This window comes from Panicum hallii, chromosome 9 (genome assembly GCF_002211085.1).
Source record: "Panicum hallii strain FIL2 chromosome 9, PHallii_v3.1, whole genome shotgun sequence".
Taxonomy (NCBI): Eukaryota; Viridiplantae; Streptophyta; class Magnoliopsida; order Poales; family Poaceae; genus Panicum; species Panicum hallii.
This window is the reverse complement of record NC_038050.1, coordinates 8,050,337-8,065,026: the sequence shown is the minus strand read 5'-3', so window position 1 is coordinate 8,065,026 and position 14,690 is coordinate 8,050,337. Positions and strand designations below refer to the sequence as shown.

General features: G+C 40.9%; 3 protein-coding genes across 6 annotated transcripts; 1 reads left to right on the top strand and 2 right to left on the bottom strand.

The window, feature by feature from the left end:
• Positions 1-85: 85 nt before the first annotated feature.
• On the bottom strand, positions 86-5,110 carry LOC112874371 (GATA transcription factor 18-like). 3 transcript variants are annotated; one of them, XM_025937657.1, is made up of 8 exons: positions 4,746-5,110; positions 2,969-3,055; positions 2,738-2,874; positions 2,084-2,203; positions 1,880-1,985; positions 648-707; positions 496-563; positions 86-417 (listed from the first exon to the last, which is right to left on the bottom strand). In XM_025937657.1, the coding sequence occupies exons 1-8, from the start codon at positions 5,007-5,009 to the stop codon at positions 378-380; spliced, it is 882 nt and encodes a 293-aa protein (XP_025793442.1). In that variant the 5' UTR covers positions 5,010-5,110; the 3' UTR covers positions 86-377. The 3 variants fall into 3 exon arrangements, 2 of the variants coding, with proteins under 2 accessions (XP_025793442.1, XP_025793443.1); XR_003224946.1 differs by lacking the exon at positions 86-417 and adding an exon at positions 1,191-1,274 and having other exon boundaries at positions 493-563; XM_025937658.1 differs by lacking the exon at positions 2,084-2,203.
• A 1,200-nt stretch (positions 5,111-6,310) lies between these two features.
• On the bottom strand, positions 6,311-12,051 carry LOC112874369. Its single transcript, XM_025937655.1, has 11 exons — positions 11,746-12,051; positions 11,437-11,531; positions 11,207-11,348; positions 10,122-10,187; positions 9,880-10,019; positions 9,285-9,411; positions 8,075-8,223; positions 7,521-7,656; positions 7,197-7,281; positions 6,844-7,109; positions 6,311-6,680 (listed from the first exon to the last, which is right to left on the bottom strand). Exons 1-11 carry the CDS (start codon positions 11,926-11,928, stop codon positions 6,543-6,545), a joined length of 1,527 nt encoding a protein of 508 aa, XP_025793440.1. The 5' UTR covers positions 11,929-12,051; the 3' UTR covers positions 6,311-6,542.
• A 132-nt stretch (positions 12,052-12,183) lies between these two features.
• On the top strand, positions 12,184-14,404 carry LOC112874372 (recQ-mediated genome instability protein 2). 2 transcript variants are annotated; one of them, XR_003224947.1, is made up of 4 exons: positions 12,184-12,401; positions 12,489-12,612; positions 13,213-13,943; positions 14,060-14,201. XR_003224947.1 is itself a non-coding variant. In XM_025937659.1 (4 exons), the coding sequence occupies exons 1-4, from the start codon at positions 12,270-12,272 to the stop codon at positions 14,177-14,179; spliced, it is 444 nt and encodes a 147-aa protein (XP_025793444.1). In that variant the 5' UTR covers positions 12,184-12,269; the 3' UTR covers positions 14,180-14,404. The 2 variants fall into 2 exon arrangements, 1 of the variants encoding a protein (XP_025793444.1); XM_025937659.1 differs by having other exon boundaries at positions 13,213-13,280; positions 14,060-14,404.
• Positions 14,405-14,690: the final 286 nt, after the last annotated feature.

Here is a 14,690-nt window from a genome sequence, read left to right as displayed (position 1 = left end):
TCAGCTGTCTGAAATTTCGTAATCTGCAGAACACTAATCACAGTCGGATACAATTAGAAGACAGATGGTTAACATGACAGTCCAATCAACGGGAAATGAGAATCCTCGATTATGACTTATGTGAATGTCACGTGCTCAGGGAAGTAGCAAATGTAATACAACAGATGCCAACTGGCTTACAGTTTACAACACAGACATCAATGGGACGCCTTATGTTAATTACATTACATGCCTAACGCTGTCAAGCAGGGAATGAATGTACACTTGACGAGAATCAGTATTCCGCATTAGCAGATCTTTCTATCGAGGTGTCTTGTCTAGCTATAGGCAAAGAATCCAAGATCTTTGTCTTCAACAATCACATACTATATATACTGTCACGGCGCCTTTGGCACTCCTGTCTCTGCCGCACTTGTGCTGGAGAAGACAAACACGTAAGTTCATGAGCTGCCTGCCTGAATAACACTGGAATAGGGCAAAAGGTTTTGAAGTTACGCTTCGCCATTGCTTGCAGAAACGTTGTCATTCTTCGGTGTCACCAGCGCTTTGTTGTCATTTCCAGCCTAGGAGACAAAAGAATTGCTCTGAGGTTATGGAAATCAAAGCTCAGAAACGTGTGCTCAGTAGAAGTATATAGAAACTGTAACCTGCTCAGTTGCAACCACAGAAGATTCGACTTTTGCCTTCGGGCAACTTCTCAGTGTACCCTGCAGTCACCAAAGGTGAAGTGGTACCTATAAGTCCAATAAGATGTCCACTTCCAGCAAAAAACAAATACATATTTAAGAATCAGCAGTCAAATCCTGATAAAAGTTTAGGGGTGGTCAAATATTGAGAGTAGAGATAAGTTCATAGCACAGAGAACTGGTTACACTTTCTCCCAATCTTTGAGCAACGGAAATAATAACAGTCAAAGGCGCAGTTTGCTAACAGCACAACAAGAAAGATGGATTCCCTTAACTTTTCAAGAGCTAAATGATACTTCTTCGTCTCCAAAGAATAATGCGACTATTATTCTGACACATCACTGTTGAAGTGCAATAGCAGACCTCCATGGGGAAGTATTATTTTTCTTAAAAGGGTGGCACTGCAACTAAAGTTCATATTTGATGACTTCAACAAGCAACATGAATATGACTAGATATAGCCCTCTCTTTGTAATTCGGCTGCAACATGAAATGAACTTTTACCCATCAAGCTGTAACCAGAAACCACGCATACACCACTGCTGCAAGCACACTAACATCAAAGCAGAATTGCTGCCTTAGCATGTCCTGTCACACCATCGCAACAAGAACAGTGTTAACCATGTTATGGAGAACTATTTTTCCAAGTTCAACCATGCAAAAATAATTCCACCTGAATATAGTATTAATGTGGTCTCCTTCCACTCACAGAGACTCAAACAATTTGTTTGACCTAGAATACAAAGACTCAACCAATTTGTTTGACCTTCAATGTTGCCATGTCTTTTTAGACTCGTCACATGAAAACAATATGTATAGATTCATCTAGGAAAATGCTTTCCCTAATATCATAATTTATTTGGTTTTAAGTATATAATTTTACTAGAAATTAATGTCCAAGCATCCCTTTAGGGACTGTGTTCATATCCACACCACTTTATGACTGAAAAAGTTACAAAAAATATGCATTAGGGCTTGTTCAGTTAATCCCCTCCCCAAGGGGATTGAGGAGTTGAGGGGGATTTTGACTTGTAGGGGATTTAATCCCCTCCAATCCTCTTCAATCCCCTTCTGCCCGAACAAACCTTCAAAGGGACTGTCTAATTCTAACTGAACGAAACAAAAATGAATATGATCATGTCAGCCATCGGAAAGAGAGAAAGAATAAAGCATGTTTAAGCATGTAATTGTACCTTATTTGCCCACATCAATCCACAAGCATTGCACAAAGTCCTTGGACCAGCAGGACCACGACGCATTGCTGGGGTCATCTTTTCACTAGTACCGCAGTTCTGACACCTGCAGAGTATGATATGAAAAAAGGGTCAATTTTCCATTAAATAGTGAACAGACAGAAGAGCGTATCAAGTGTTAAACTAATAGAATACAAGACAAACTTTGATTCACGAGATACAAAATCTAGGCCTGAGCTTTGGGAACCAGGATCACAGCCAGGAGCTGGAGATTCTCCCTCCAGACTGGCCCTTCCAGCAAATTGCCCTTTCCGGCGCTGCATCCTGAGAGTAATAAAAATCACCGCCAATTATTAAGACATGCAATGTACCATGCAGTTTAGAGGACATGCTAGTTTGCTCCATGTTTTGACATAGAGGACTTTTATGTGACTATGTACCAAGCAGTTCTGAGGATGTGCCTTCCTCTGCATCCCAGGCCCTAGACCCCTAGCTATCTCTATCAGGTTCCAACAACCGCTACCTAATATATGTAGCATTTTGTCATAAAAGCACACTATTGCTATTGTCACAAAAGTAATTACTTCAATTTTCATTCTCTGAAAATATTTACAAAACAAAGAAATTGACCAAGCACCAAAAAGAAAAGAAAAGAAAAGAAAAATGGCAAGCAAGTAAAGTTAGGAGCTTGGACAAATCAGGTTCCCTTGCTGATGAATACAAGCTGGTCAGGATATAATCTGAAGGGTCACAGATGAATGAAAATAAATACCAGCAGTCGACAGCTACAATTTATCTTAGACCTTTTATAATAGAATTTGTAAAAAAAATGATGATTGCTCAAGACGGGATACAAACCTGAGTGCAACTTCTTTGCGAACAGCATAACGTATTTTCTTATCAAAATTTCTTTCCTTCCGTTTTTCACGGAACCTGAGTAGAGAGGCAACCCTTTTTGCAGGAATGTCTGTCCTCCGAAGTATGTCATCATAACCCTACAGAAACAATGCTAAATTGCTTATTAATAATTGACGAAGAAACCACTGATAGAATTATTGTCATAGAGACTGCAGAACAATTTAAGCATACCTTGTTCTCATTTTGACTAGGTACAACCTTGCCAGCATAATCAGGTGGTAGTTCACCACGTCCTAACAGTAACAGGACAGCTTGAACCTGGAAAACAAACTTCAGCTTAGAAAAAACAGAAGTGGATCAGAGAGGTAGAAATTCAAAAAAAATAAGCAGAATTACCTATGCCTAAACGTAGAACCAGATGGATATTCAAGTACAGTGGTAAAACATATGGCTTATGGCACTAACGAGTAGTACAAATTACCATGCTGTTTGTTAATGTGTTCCTTACAGGGTAAAAGGCAAGCTATTACAGGGTTGCAAATTTTCCTCAAGCCACAAGGACTAAGGACTATATTCAATTTACAGAAGTAAACCAAAATTATCATAACATACAGTGAGGCTGGCCGCATGCCCAGCAACAAATTACTAGAATCACAGAATCTCAGTGGTTGCTACTCGTTGCTGTGAAGTTACTTGATTCAGAAGAATGGGGTTTCTACAGAGTACACAGATTTTCACAGGTATAGTACAGCTAGTCTTACTAACAACAGCATTGTGCTGCATAAAAGTATTGCTATGCAAGTCAACATGAGCACAAAATTTGCTTCAAAATTCAAAAGAGTAAAGTACACCAGCAGTCCTCAAACTTGTCACGTTGTCATTCCGGTCCCCGAACTCATAAAATGCATATTTGGCTCCCTAAACTTAGCTTTGGGTGTCATTCCGGTCCTCAAACTCGCAAATTGCATATTTGACTCTCTAAACTTATTGTCCAGTGTCGTCCCGGTCCCCGAACTTATAAATTACACATTTAAATCCCTAAACTTACGACATGTACACCTTCTTTCTTCCCATAGGCATGGCTCTCGCCGTTGTTCGCAACACAATCTTCGAGCTCCTTCAATTCCCTATAATGTCTCCCTCCCGTTGTATGCATTGGCAAGAGTTTGGTCCCACCTCATCATCTAACAACAAGTATTGCTAATTGCTTTGACGTTGCTAGTAAACAATAGTGGCGATGGACACCTCACACTAGGTTGAAGTGGCCAACATGGTGATAGTTTGACAAATAATTCGTATGGAGGAATAGTTATGAATGTTTTTTCATGGGAATCTAATAAACTCAACTTGTATTGTTAATTTTTAGATATTGATGGTTAAATTAAATCATGGACCTAGATGATATGCATCCGAACTCAAATTTAGAGGGTCAAATATATAATTTTTTATTTAGGGATCTGGATGACACCCGAAACTAAGTTTAGGGAGTCAAATATGCAATTTGTGAGTTCGGGGACCTGAATGACACCCGAAGCTAAGTTCAGGGAGCCAAATCTGCATTTTTCAAGTTCAGGGACAAGGATGACACAGCGTGACAAGTTTGAGGACGCTAGTGTACTTTACTCAATTCAAAACCACTAGGCGATTATCCCAGCATAAACCAACCATTTCATTCGTCAATGAGACAGTACTCGATACTCACAATTGCTGACATGTCAGCAATGTTTCTTCAAAACAATATTGACTAGCGCACTCCAATCCCAACACAAAATCAGGTGGGAAAAGAGTTCAGCCAGAATGAGATGTGAGAACAATGCAACTCCTGATGTTCAAATAAGTGCACCAGTCGGCAAGGAAATGGCTCCAAACAAAAACAGAACATTAAGCGTATATCCAATCGCGGATGACTTCACTAAGCACGTCAAATTTCTGATTCGATCGACGGATTCTCGAGCTGCACATTTCCACGTGAATTGCAAAACAGAACGAAATTAATCGAGGGGGAGACCTTGTCGGGGGTGACGGATTCGAACACGTAAACCTCGCCCTGGAAGAGCAGCGTCAGCTGGTTCGGGTTTCCCGGCAAGGCCGAGACGGGCGCCGGGGCGGGAGGCTCCTCGGCCGGCGCCGGCGCGGTCCGCTCCTCCTCGTCCTCGTCATAGACGTCGTCTCCGTCGTCGTCCTCCTCCTCCCCGGTGTCGTCCTCGCCATCGTCGCCGCCAGGTGCGGCGGCGGCGGCGCGCATCTCGACGTCGACGTCCGCGTCGGGCATGGCCGGCGGTGGCGGGGAGCTCGCGACCCTAGATTGGGGAATGGAAGGCCGTGATGCTGGGCGGGAGCTGTAGTGGTGTAACTGGGGTCCCAGCTCGTGCAACGTGTGGTGATGCGAGGGAATAGCTATGTCGGATTGGCCTTCTTGCGTAAAGGACCTCCAAAAGATTCCTGTCTTCCTGTTCAGTATACGTTTTTTGACTCCTTTTGAGCCTCTGACCTCGTTTGTAAGTTGATTTTATTTTGACATGCTCTATTCATTTACTGACAGATAAATTTTATCATAGAAAAACTACTTTTTATATAAGTCTTTTAGTAGATCAGCCAAAAACATGATATTTTGAAATACGGAATGTTATGAAATAGCATCATATTTATGTCTTTAATCTAAGCTATTTTTAGGAAAAATTGTAAGAACCACCCCATATGTCATTTGTTTGGGATCCACCATAAATTTTTTGTTGCAAATGCCCATCCCCTATTTGATTTTTGCTGTAATCCCCCATTATGCACACACTTGACTAATTTTGTTGATGAAGAGGCATGAAAAGCCAAGGCAGCTGAGTCAACTTTGTTCAAGTGTTTGGATCAGGCTTATTCATTATCTTGCATTAATTTTTTTTGCAAATCAAAAAACTAGGTGCAATAATTTTAAGCTCGCTTCAGCTTATTCTGTGGCTGCAACTTCGGCTATAGCGTATTGTAGCTAGCTGCGTGCCTGTGCTGTTGGCAGGCTGCAATTTTTATAGTGGCTGGTGCAGCTATAGCTATAGCGCCACTACAAGTAGCACTGCAATCTTTTAGAATATCTAATTTTGTATTTTCGATAAAGACTACATCATGGGCTCCAAAAATATTAAAAATGGACCGGATCAATTATGTGTTTACTATAGGATGGCTTTTGCAACAAAATTAAGCAAGGGAAGTGGACGTTCGCAACGAAAACAGCTTATGTTGCGAATCTCAAATTCCTAGTGATATATGTGGTGCGTGTTTTGTAGTTTTCTTTACATTATAAGTTTGATTCACATAGTTCTGATAGACTTATTGAAAATCTTCATGTTATAAGCTTTGACTAGTAAAAATAAGAAGTATGACTGATTATGATCATAGACCTCCACTTCTACTAGCGACGACAAAGGTGGCGATGGAGTGCAGCGTATAGGGTTTAAGATTCAGACAATCAAGGGGTTTCCTGCACAAGCTTTTATCTGTTTTCCTTTTTACAATGCACGTGACTTCACCATGATGCAGATGCTGGATAAATGACAGCACCTTCATGCGTAGCACGGTCAGCAATCATTTTTGCTAAATCATAAGCATCGATTGTCACTGCAGGACATCATCTTCTACAAGCTATATCAATGCAAATTGAAATATAAGGTTACAAACTAGCTTAGCAACCGAGTACTCTATATCACCGTTGTCCACTACAATGATATTGGACCTCAAAAAAACTTTCCACGCTCAAGCAGCTGCGCACTGCAACCTTACAGAGCCACAGGTCAGCAATGTTAGAGTTGCAGTAAGCATGCTACATATCGTAATTCTGGCAGTAGTTCAGCAGCTTTCTAGCATTTTCAATGGCACTTTCAGGCGGTGCAGCCTCTTCTTCGCTCAGGGAGGACTTCTCTGCAATCCATCTCTCCATGATACAACAGATTGTGCTGAGCTGTAGGAAAAGCTTAGGAAAAGCAACAATGTGCTTCTACAGTATGTTTCATCATGTTTGATGTGTTAAATTTTGCAAAAGAAAATAAATGTCCAACATCTCCATGAAGTCGCTATGTTTTCCTGGGGAAAAAAAGAAGCGAAGTATTTTTCAGGAAGGATACAGATGTGGATACACCATGCTTAAAGTAAGCATCCTCAGCCGACAACTCCACTTCTTTGTCGACTCTGTGGCTCTCAAGGTCATCTTTGATGAGGGTGAACTTGCCTAACAGCAATGACACAAAATGCTTGAGAGAGGAAGAGTTCATATCAATTCCTTGTGCTTGTGCCAGCAAACGTGCTAAGATACACCAGAGTGCGTTCCGGGCTTGGTTATCATCACAAACTAGAGGAAGAATGTCAAAGAGTCCCTCCAAGAAGGGTAAATCTGAAAGAACGAAAAGGCCAAAGTATTGTGATAACATAAACGTGATTTTCAAATGGTAAGATGCATTCTTCATAAAATGTGACCCACCATGAGAGAGACTAGGCGCAATATGTTTTCCATCTGCTAGAAGATTTGCTAGTATCATCACCGCAGAAGCACAATAGCTTGAAACCTGAAGCAGAGTTTGCAAATGTAACACAATTAGCAACGTTGCATATTATCTATAGAGATATCAGGTATGTAACTGAGTATACAAATTCAATAATTCTTAAGTGGCTTTTTTTCTTCTCATTTCATGGTTTTACTGATGGTAAAGAAAATCATACCGAAACAAGGCAGAAAACCAGACTGTGTAACCTAAACAAGATGTTCTAATGATCAAATCAACAAAAATGGAAGCATAGTGCTCACCTCAAATTTATCAGGTAACTTAATTATCTTATCAAGCACTTGAATCAGCTGGTCACTTGATGACATCACTTCTAAACAGCTGTCTGTTGCAGATAACTCTTCAATAAAATGAAGGATCAAATCAAGAGAAGCAGACCTGAAATATGTTCGTAAAATGAAAAATCTTATATTTTCATTTATGTCCCAGGTTATTAACTTAAAATTGAAGTAACAAGGGTAACAACAAAGAAATAGCTACAGTTAACAAATCAAAACTAAAGCAGGAATACAGGACAGATCAATCTGCAAGAAAATAAGAAACGCCTGCAACCCACAAAACAGGGAGGGATTCTAATTTTGCAGTAAAAGGAAGATTAGAAGACTGTAAACAATTATTATGGTTGGAGCACAAATCCTCATTTCTAACCATAAAAAAACTGGATAATCAAAAATATCATTCTTATTATCTAATGAAAATTCTCCAAGAATAAATGCAGTACATGCAACAGAAAATGCTACCTTTTGCGGACAAATTCTGAAATTAGTTCAATTCACAAGAATACTGCTTACCGTACCTGTCAAATTTACTCAAATCTGATATTTTTTCGATCTCACTTGCTAACAAACTGATAACATGATCAGTCAACCCCACTTTTATCAAAGGCTGAAGAAGAATGGAAGTCACATCTTGATTATCAATGACAGTTGATAGAAAGTCAATGCTCTGCAAGAAATTTAGAAAAAAAAAAGAAGGGCAACAGAGTAAGTAAACTCCATGGAGAACATAAAAAATTCTGATGAGCTGATATGGTTTCAACTGAACCAGACAACAAGAAGAAGACAGCAACAATTGTCAAGGATGAAGCCAGGAAATTTTGATGAGGGGGGCGAAAGAGTTGATGTAAACAATAAATGGTGCTAAGTAATGATTTTTATCTTTTTTACCTAAAAACTTAAAGAGCTAATTAGTAGAATTGCATAGGCATGGGGGAAGCCATGGCACCCCCAAGTCCACCCATGGCCTCCATCCCTGACAATTGTGCTCAATGGTTCAAATTTGTACAACATCATATAGGCAAATAAAGAATAGTTATAAGAGATTAAGACTGCGAACAACACCACAGCTGTGGATTTGTTCACAGAAACAGAGTAAAATCCCAATTCTTTAGCTATTCACTAGTATCATGTAATTACAGAAAGTACATTACAGGTTACTGACAGTTACCGGTATTAATAAATATCGGAGTCCTACGTTAAGGGCAACTGTAAGTCTGTAAATTTATTTGGATGCCTCAACACATTATAAGAAACATCAAGAAGACCAGACCATAGCAATTGGCTGCTGACAGGATGGAATAGCCAGTAAATTACTCCGTATCGACCACAATCATACTGCATAATGATATGGTAAACTCAAGAACTAAAATGCAAATACACAGACCTAATTGTCATTAAAGAAAAGATAAACTAAGAGATATAAAACAAATCAGAAGTGACTGCAATACGTATGTTTCCTTTGCAAAAATTTCTATTAACCACTGCCACTCCTGCAAGTGTAAGTGGGTGGAGTGGGAGGGCCGAACATAGGGGTTGAAAAACTCTTTTTGTAGCTAAAAGCTGTTTAAATCATAGAGATCCTCAAACAAAGTTTATCAAGAAAATATTAAAAGGAATGTGCATCATATATAAGAATATTTAAGTAAAATTAATGTGTTACTAAAACGTTTAAGATTAAATTGACTGAATAGTCACAGGCAGACTACATATACGGATTCAGTATTGTACCTTCTCGAGTAATGTAGAATTCAGTGTGTTTCCAACGATCCAAAGAACACGTGAAAGAATTTCATCAGGTAAAAGAGCTTCAGCCCAAGAAATAGATGCACTGCTACGAAGAACAGCAGCTAAAAACCTGTTGTACAAAAAGATTATATTGACTATGTCTATAGCATGACAAACTTTTGATGAGGAACTATTGTTCTAGCTCACATTTACTTGCCAGGCTACATAAGAACAACAATATAACATCAATCAAAGCAAAGGGGAAAGCACAAGTACATGGGGTGAAAAGGGGCCCAAAAGGCCAGTAACTTATGGCAGGAATCTCATTCTCCACATTCAGTGTTTTTCTACTATAGGTAAATTTATATGAGAATAATGGTTCTGCTTAGATGCTAAATCTCTTTCACAAATTATGTTTCAAGATGACAAACCTTAAAGTGCTAGAACAATGTTGGCACTGCAGACAATTCACAGAGTTGGAAGGGTTCATAGGGAGAAGGGTAACAGAGGACAAGTTTTATTTTAGCAAATAACATACTAAGAAAGCACTACATGATTACCATAATTAGTATAAGCTCCATACTCATGAAAACCTGACCTGAATGTTTCAGAAAGGCAAGCAGAGTCATCTAGGAATAGCTGATCCACAACCGTAGTAATCAAACCATTTTGCATGCTAATTGCATTAACTAGAGATTCATGACAAGCTAGGTTCCCCATGATTCCAATGCAAATTTCCTGTACAGGTAGAGAAAAATTCAATAAATAAAAAAAATGCTAAGATATGGCCATTAAAAATTGGGCAGTGTGGGCAAGGGTACAAGGTAAGTGCTGTTTCACCTTCACTCTAGGAGATTGAGTTACATGGAGGTTTGCCAACAGCACTTCAAGTACAAGATTGTTCATCTGCAAGAATTAGAATCTGCATTTTTAGCAGCACTAGATCCACCTTACTATAAACCTATACAGCATGTGTCCTCATAGTAACAAAAAAGTGCAACAAATTCAAGAAAGCTTAGATATAAACCAATAAGTGCAATGTATCAAGGAGCATCATTATTCATTAATAAACTTTCTTTTGAGGCTTTAACAATCAAATATTATTATTAGAAAATTTTCAAGGTGTCTGCATGTGTAGACTCTTCATTTTGAAACCATTCAACTTAGTTTACAATAGCAGAATATTATATGATGCACCTCCGCCAATGGTTCTAAAACTTTCAACAGTAACAACGATAATGTTAAGGTTGCACCTAGCTATTGGACAAGGTGCAACTCTTTGTATTCAAATGTTGGCCAATACTAGCATGATTCAGCAATATAAACATGTTTTAGAATTTAAAGCATGTTCTATCAGTATCAATGTACAATTCAACTAGCTCACAAGAGCACCCTGATAAGTTGGGAGATTCTACAATATCCCATTGAATAACTTCATGGTGCCACAATATGCCATTGATGTGAGGCTGACATATAGGCCCAGGATCCAACATACCATCTTCACATCCAGTGCCATACTGTTGATTCAAAAACTAATTCAATGGAATATTGTAGATCTATCTCCATAAATTTGTAAAACAGATGGACTCAGAACCTGAACTTCCACCCAAGGATCTGACCTGAATCCAGTAAAGAGTAATGAGCGTGAGGAGTAACAAGATCCTACCTCAATCCTTTCTCTTGGGGCAGCAAAAGAAAAAAAGGCTGACATAATAGCATTTGCGTAAATGTTCTTTTTTCTTTCTCTATTCTTTTTCTTATCAATCTAACAGCATTATAAATTAAAACAATCTCCCCACCCCCACCACAGGAGAAGAGTTATTACTTGTATAATAGTAGAAATATAATGATGATAACAAGCTCTGCATAACACAACAATCTACAGAGCAAACATATAATAGTAGAAATATACTGATGAAGTATACCATCAGTTCTGCTTGAGGTTTACTAGCTGCAAGGTCCCACAGAATGCAGCCACACTCTTCCCATGGATCCTTATTCTCAAGTTGTGCTGATTCCCCATTATCAGAATTTTCACCTTTCTCTTCTGGGGCACCTTGCTTAGCACTGTTTTATTGGGTATAAAAAGGAATTTAATACAATCATCTTGTTTGCCAATTGCTAACATAATCCAACTTGTGAACGCAACGCTTACCTGAACTCTTTCTCCACATTTGAACCCTGGGGTAACAGCTGCCGAATAAGAGAGATGGTGTAGCTGGGATCAACTGTCGTCACATCATCGAGCAGCTGCAGATCATCACAAGGAGAACGAGCGTCAGTAGAACAGCAGAAGGCCAAACACATCTTTGTAACAAGTCAGCAAAGAAAAAGCCGCCACGGTTCCGCCATAGCCGCTGGCCACACGGCAGTCACCAACTGCTCGACGGAATGCCCTCCCGAGCCGACACTCGCGCCTCGATAGCAGCAGGACCTGATCAAGAGAGGAAAAGGGGTCACGCACCTCGGAAGAGGGCGCGAACGGAAGGTGCGTAGGGGCCTCCTCCTCCTCCTCCTCCTCCACCTCGACGCCGTCATCCTCTTCCTGCTCCCCCGCTTCTTCCCGTTCTTGCTGTGGCTGGAGCACTTCGTCACGCGCCGATTCGCCTTCCCCGGGGACATCCTCTTGCGGAGCACCCGGCGACATTGCAGCGTGGCCCGCGGAGGTTAGCGAACTCGAGGATTCGCCGGCGAGGAGCTCGAACTGCAAATACGCTTTCGAGTTGGGAGGGCGCCCGCTGTAGGGTGGGACCGCAAGACGCCGCAGGTGAGTTTGGGTCCAGATGCGCAACCACTTGGCCCGGGTTTCAGCTTTCAGCCCATCTCTTCCCGGGCTGGTCTAGCCCGGGTAGAGAAAATGGCCAGTTCTTGTAGACAGCGCGGTCCAGCCCCTTTACGGACTTAATAATACCAGCGCCCAGCGCGTTCGAAACTGCTTGCACGACCCCAACCTCTCTGCGGCGGCGCGGCCTGCTCCCTCCGGTCGCCATGGACTACACGCTCGCGGCGCTGAAGATCTTCGGCTCCCAGCTCGCCGGCTCCACCGAGGCGCCGTCCTCGGAGGGCTCCTCCCCCGCGCAGATGCTATTTGGCATCCGCTTCCAGCGCGCCTGGATGCAGGTCCCCAGATTAGCCCGCCCCTCCCTCTTTCCCTCTCTTTCCCCCATTTCATTGGCCGGAGCCCTGACGACTTGCAGCGGCAGGCAGGGTGTGCTCCTGTCGGCGAACTACAACGAAGCCGGCGAAGGGCGTCTTGTGCTGGATGATGGCTCCTGCGTCGCCGACCTCTTCGTCTTGCCCAAAGAAGCCGAGGGCCGGCTGTGGCAGCCAGGTACGCCGCCTCGCAAATCGTTGCTGGTTGTTTGATCTCGCCTTCTCAGTATCTTATGTTGTGCGACGGATAGCTTGTGAAAAAACATGAATTGCATATATAACTCTCTCTCATCATCAATTGATTGTTCGATTATGTTGGTTATGTGAATTCTTTTTTTTTGTACAAACAACCTTGGAAAACCTAAGAGCTTAGATCAACTGCAAAGTGACCCGTTTAACAGCCAACCATCACATGTACTACCAAACACTACCATAAAACTGAAGACTTTGCGAATGTATCCTTTAGATTGTATGACATTTACAATTAACTTCGTCTGACTTGATATAAGTTTGCTGTTAGTTTAGATTTGTATAATTGAAACGCAATGGCATGTAATTTTTGACTGTGCATCTGCTGCACCAATGCTGCCGCATAACACACACACCTGTTCACTTCCAGTGCATCATATGGACTAGCTGCTACACTGTGCATCATTTTCTTAATTATCTTGAAAAGTGGTTGTTTACACAGATGTTATTCCATTTGTGTTCTATCCTTGTTTTTTTTCTGGGTTACTTGTTTCGTTTACGCTGGTTGATGACCTATCTTTTGCTGTAGGGATGTATGTAATGGTTATTGGGGCATACATTGCAGAACAATCTAAAGACAATTATCCAGCTATCAAGGTGTCATCTCCCTCCCTCGATATCTCATCTCTATCCCTGTCTTCTTGCATGCCTTGTTCCATATTTACCGAGAATTGGAGGTATCCTGTTTGTGACTTGACTTCTATATTGTTTAATGTGATTGCATATTCCATTTTGAATGATTCAAAAAGTTCAATTCAGCAAACATAAGGGTGCGAAGTGGTTACCCTAAGGTCACAACTGACCTGTTTAGTTTAATTAATTGAACATTATTTTCCACCCTAAGCAAAAACCTGCCTGGTCAAACCTTGCTGGTTCTTCCTTGAATAAGAGGAAATTGAAAAGAAAAGCCATATGTAATTTTCTCCTCTTAGGTTAAGACTTAAGCCTATCGCTCAATATGCTAAGACATACCAGTGCTGAAGTACTAAAAGTTTATTGGTTTCAGTGGTGGGAGCTGTTTAGCATCTAACTTGGACAATGTTCAGGGTGCTGTCCGTTTTCCTTTCATAAATTTTCATATAGCATGCATGTCACTCCTAAATTTTAAAGATATTTGGTTAAGCAGGTTTAGAAGAATTTCCTTCAATCATTTCTGGGAAAAAGGAGAAATGATAATACCTGTGGACATTACATCATTTTATTCTGTTTTGACATGTGATGTTTCAGATGCTTATTTAGATCCACTAATGAAGTGCTCTGGTGAGTCTTTGAGGGAAATTGCCAACTCAATTTTAGATAATAATACAATCTTTATCTCCAAAACAGCAGCTTATTTTTAATCGATCAATAATGATCTGCGAACTTGATTGGTGCAGGTGCATAAGATGGTCGACCTCTCTGACCAGACGGACCGAGAAGCAATGTGGTACATGGAAGTAGCTGAGGCGTACAACTTATTCTACTTGCCATTCTCGGTTGCTTGTCCTCCTTCATGAGCACTGGCCCTTTGATCTCCAGTAGCTGTAGCTGTAGTTGTAGACCTCAAAGTTTTTAGAAATACTTTTCAGTTATGCCGAGGGTACTGGCACAAGAAATGTGCAATATCCACGGGCATGTGTTTGGGGCCCATGGCCATCAATTGATCTTCAGGACCACCTATATGTGGATTGGAGAGGACTGGAGGAGTTCGTTTTCCCCCTCAATCACATTCAATTCACAAAGAGGAATGTTTTATCCAAATTAGCTTTAGCAAAAAAAAAATATCAGATTTGACAAAATAATCTATAATTTAGAGCGGAGGGAGTATTTATGATTTCTGAAAAATGAAAATTGAATCTTTCCGTTGATTACGTCCCGGATTCGACTGGAATGCGTGTTCCACCAATTTGGGATCACATGGTCTACGAACATTCTAGTCCCAGCAGACGCAGGTGTCGCTAGTCGCTACTCACAAACACGTCACGCTGCGTGACAAGCTGAACATAGCGACGGGCTGACGCTGACGCC

What these genes read in the sequence shown, in the direction of transcription:
- LOC112874371 (XM_025937657.1), bottom strand. Translation starts at nt 5,009, where the DNA reads ATGCCCGACGCGGACGTCGACGTCGAGATGCGCGCCGCCGCCGCCGCA. An exon ending in CGCAAAGAAGTTGCACTCAG is followed by an intron (nt 2,204 to 2,737) that starts GTTTGTATCCCG and finishes TATTACTCTCAG; the next exon opens with GATGCAGCGCCGGAAAGGGC. An exon ending in TCTGCAAGCAATGGCGAAGC is followed by an intron (nt 418 to 495) that starts GTAACTTCAAAA and finishes TGTCTTCTCCAG; the next exon opens with CACAAGTGCGGCAGAGACAG.
- LOC112874372 (XM_025937659.1), top strand. Translation starts at nt 12,270, where the DNA reads ATGGACTACACGCTCGCGGCGCTGAAGATCTTCGGCTCCCAGCTCGCC. An exon ending in TCCAGCGCGCCTGGATGCAG is followed by an intron (nt 12,402 to 12,488) that starts GTCCCCAGATTA and finishes AGCGGCAGGCAG; the next exon opens with GGTGTGCTCCTGTCGGCGAA. An exon ending in GGGCCGGCTGTGGCAGCCAG is followed by an intron (nt 12,613 to 13,212) that starts GTACGCCGCCTC and finishes CTTTTGCTGTAG; the next exon opens with GGATGTATGTAATGGTTATT.
- LOC112874369 (XM_025937655.1), bottom strand. Translation starts at nt 11,928, where the DNA reads ATGTCGCCGGGTGCTCCGCAAGAGGATGTCCCCGGGGAAGGCGAATCG. An exon ending in AACCTCAAGCAGAACTGATG is followed by an intron (nt 10,188 to 11,206) that starts GTATACTTCATC and finishes TAATTCTTGCAG; the next exon opens with ATGAACAATCTTGTACTTGA. An exon ending in ATTCTACATTACTCGAGAAG is followed by an intron (nt 8,224 to 9,284) that starts GTACAATACTGA and finishes AATTTCTTGCAG; the next exon opens with AGCATTGACTTTCTATCAAC.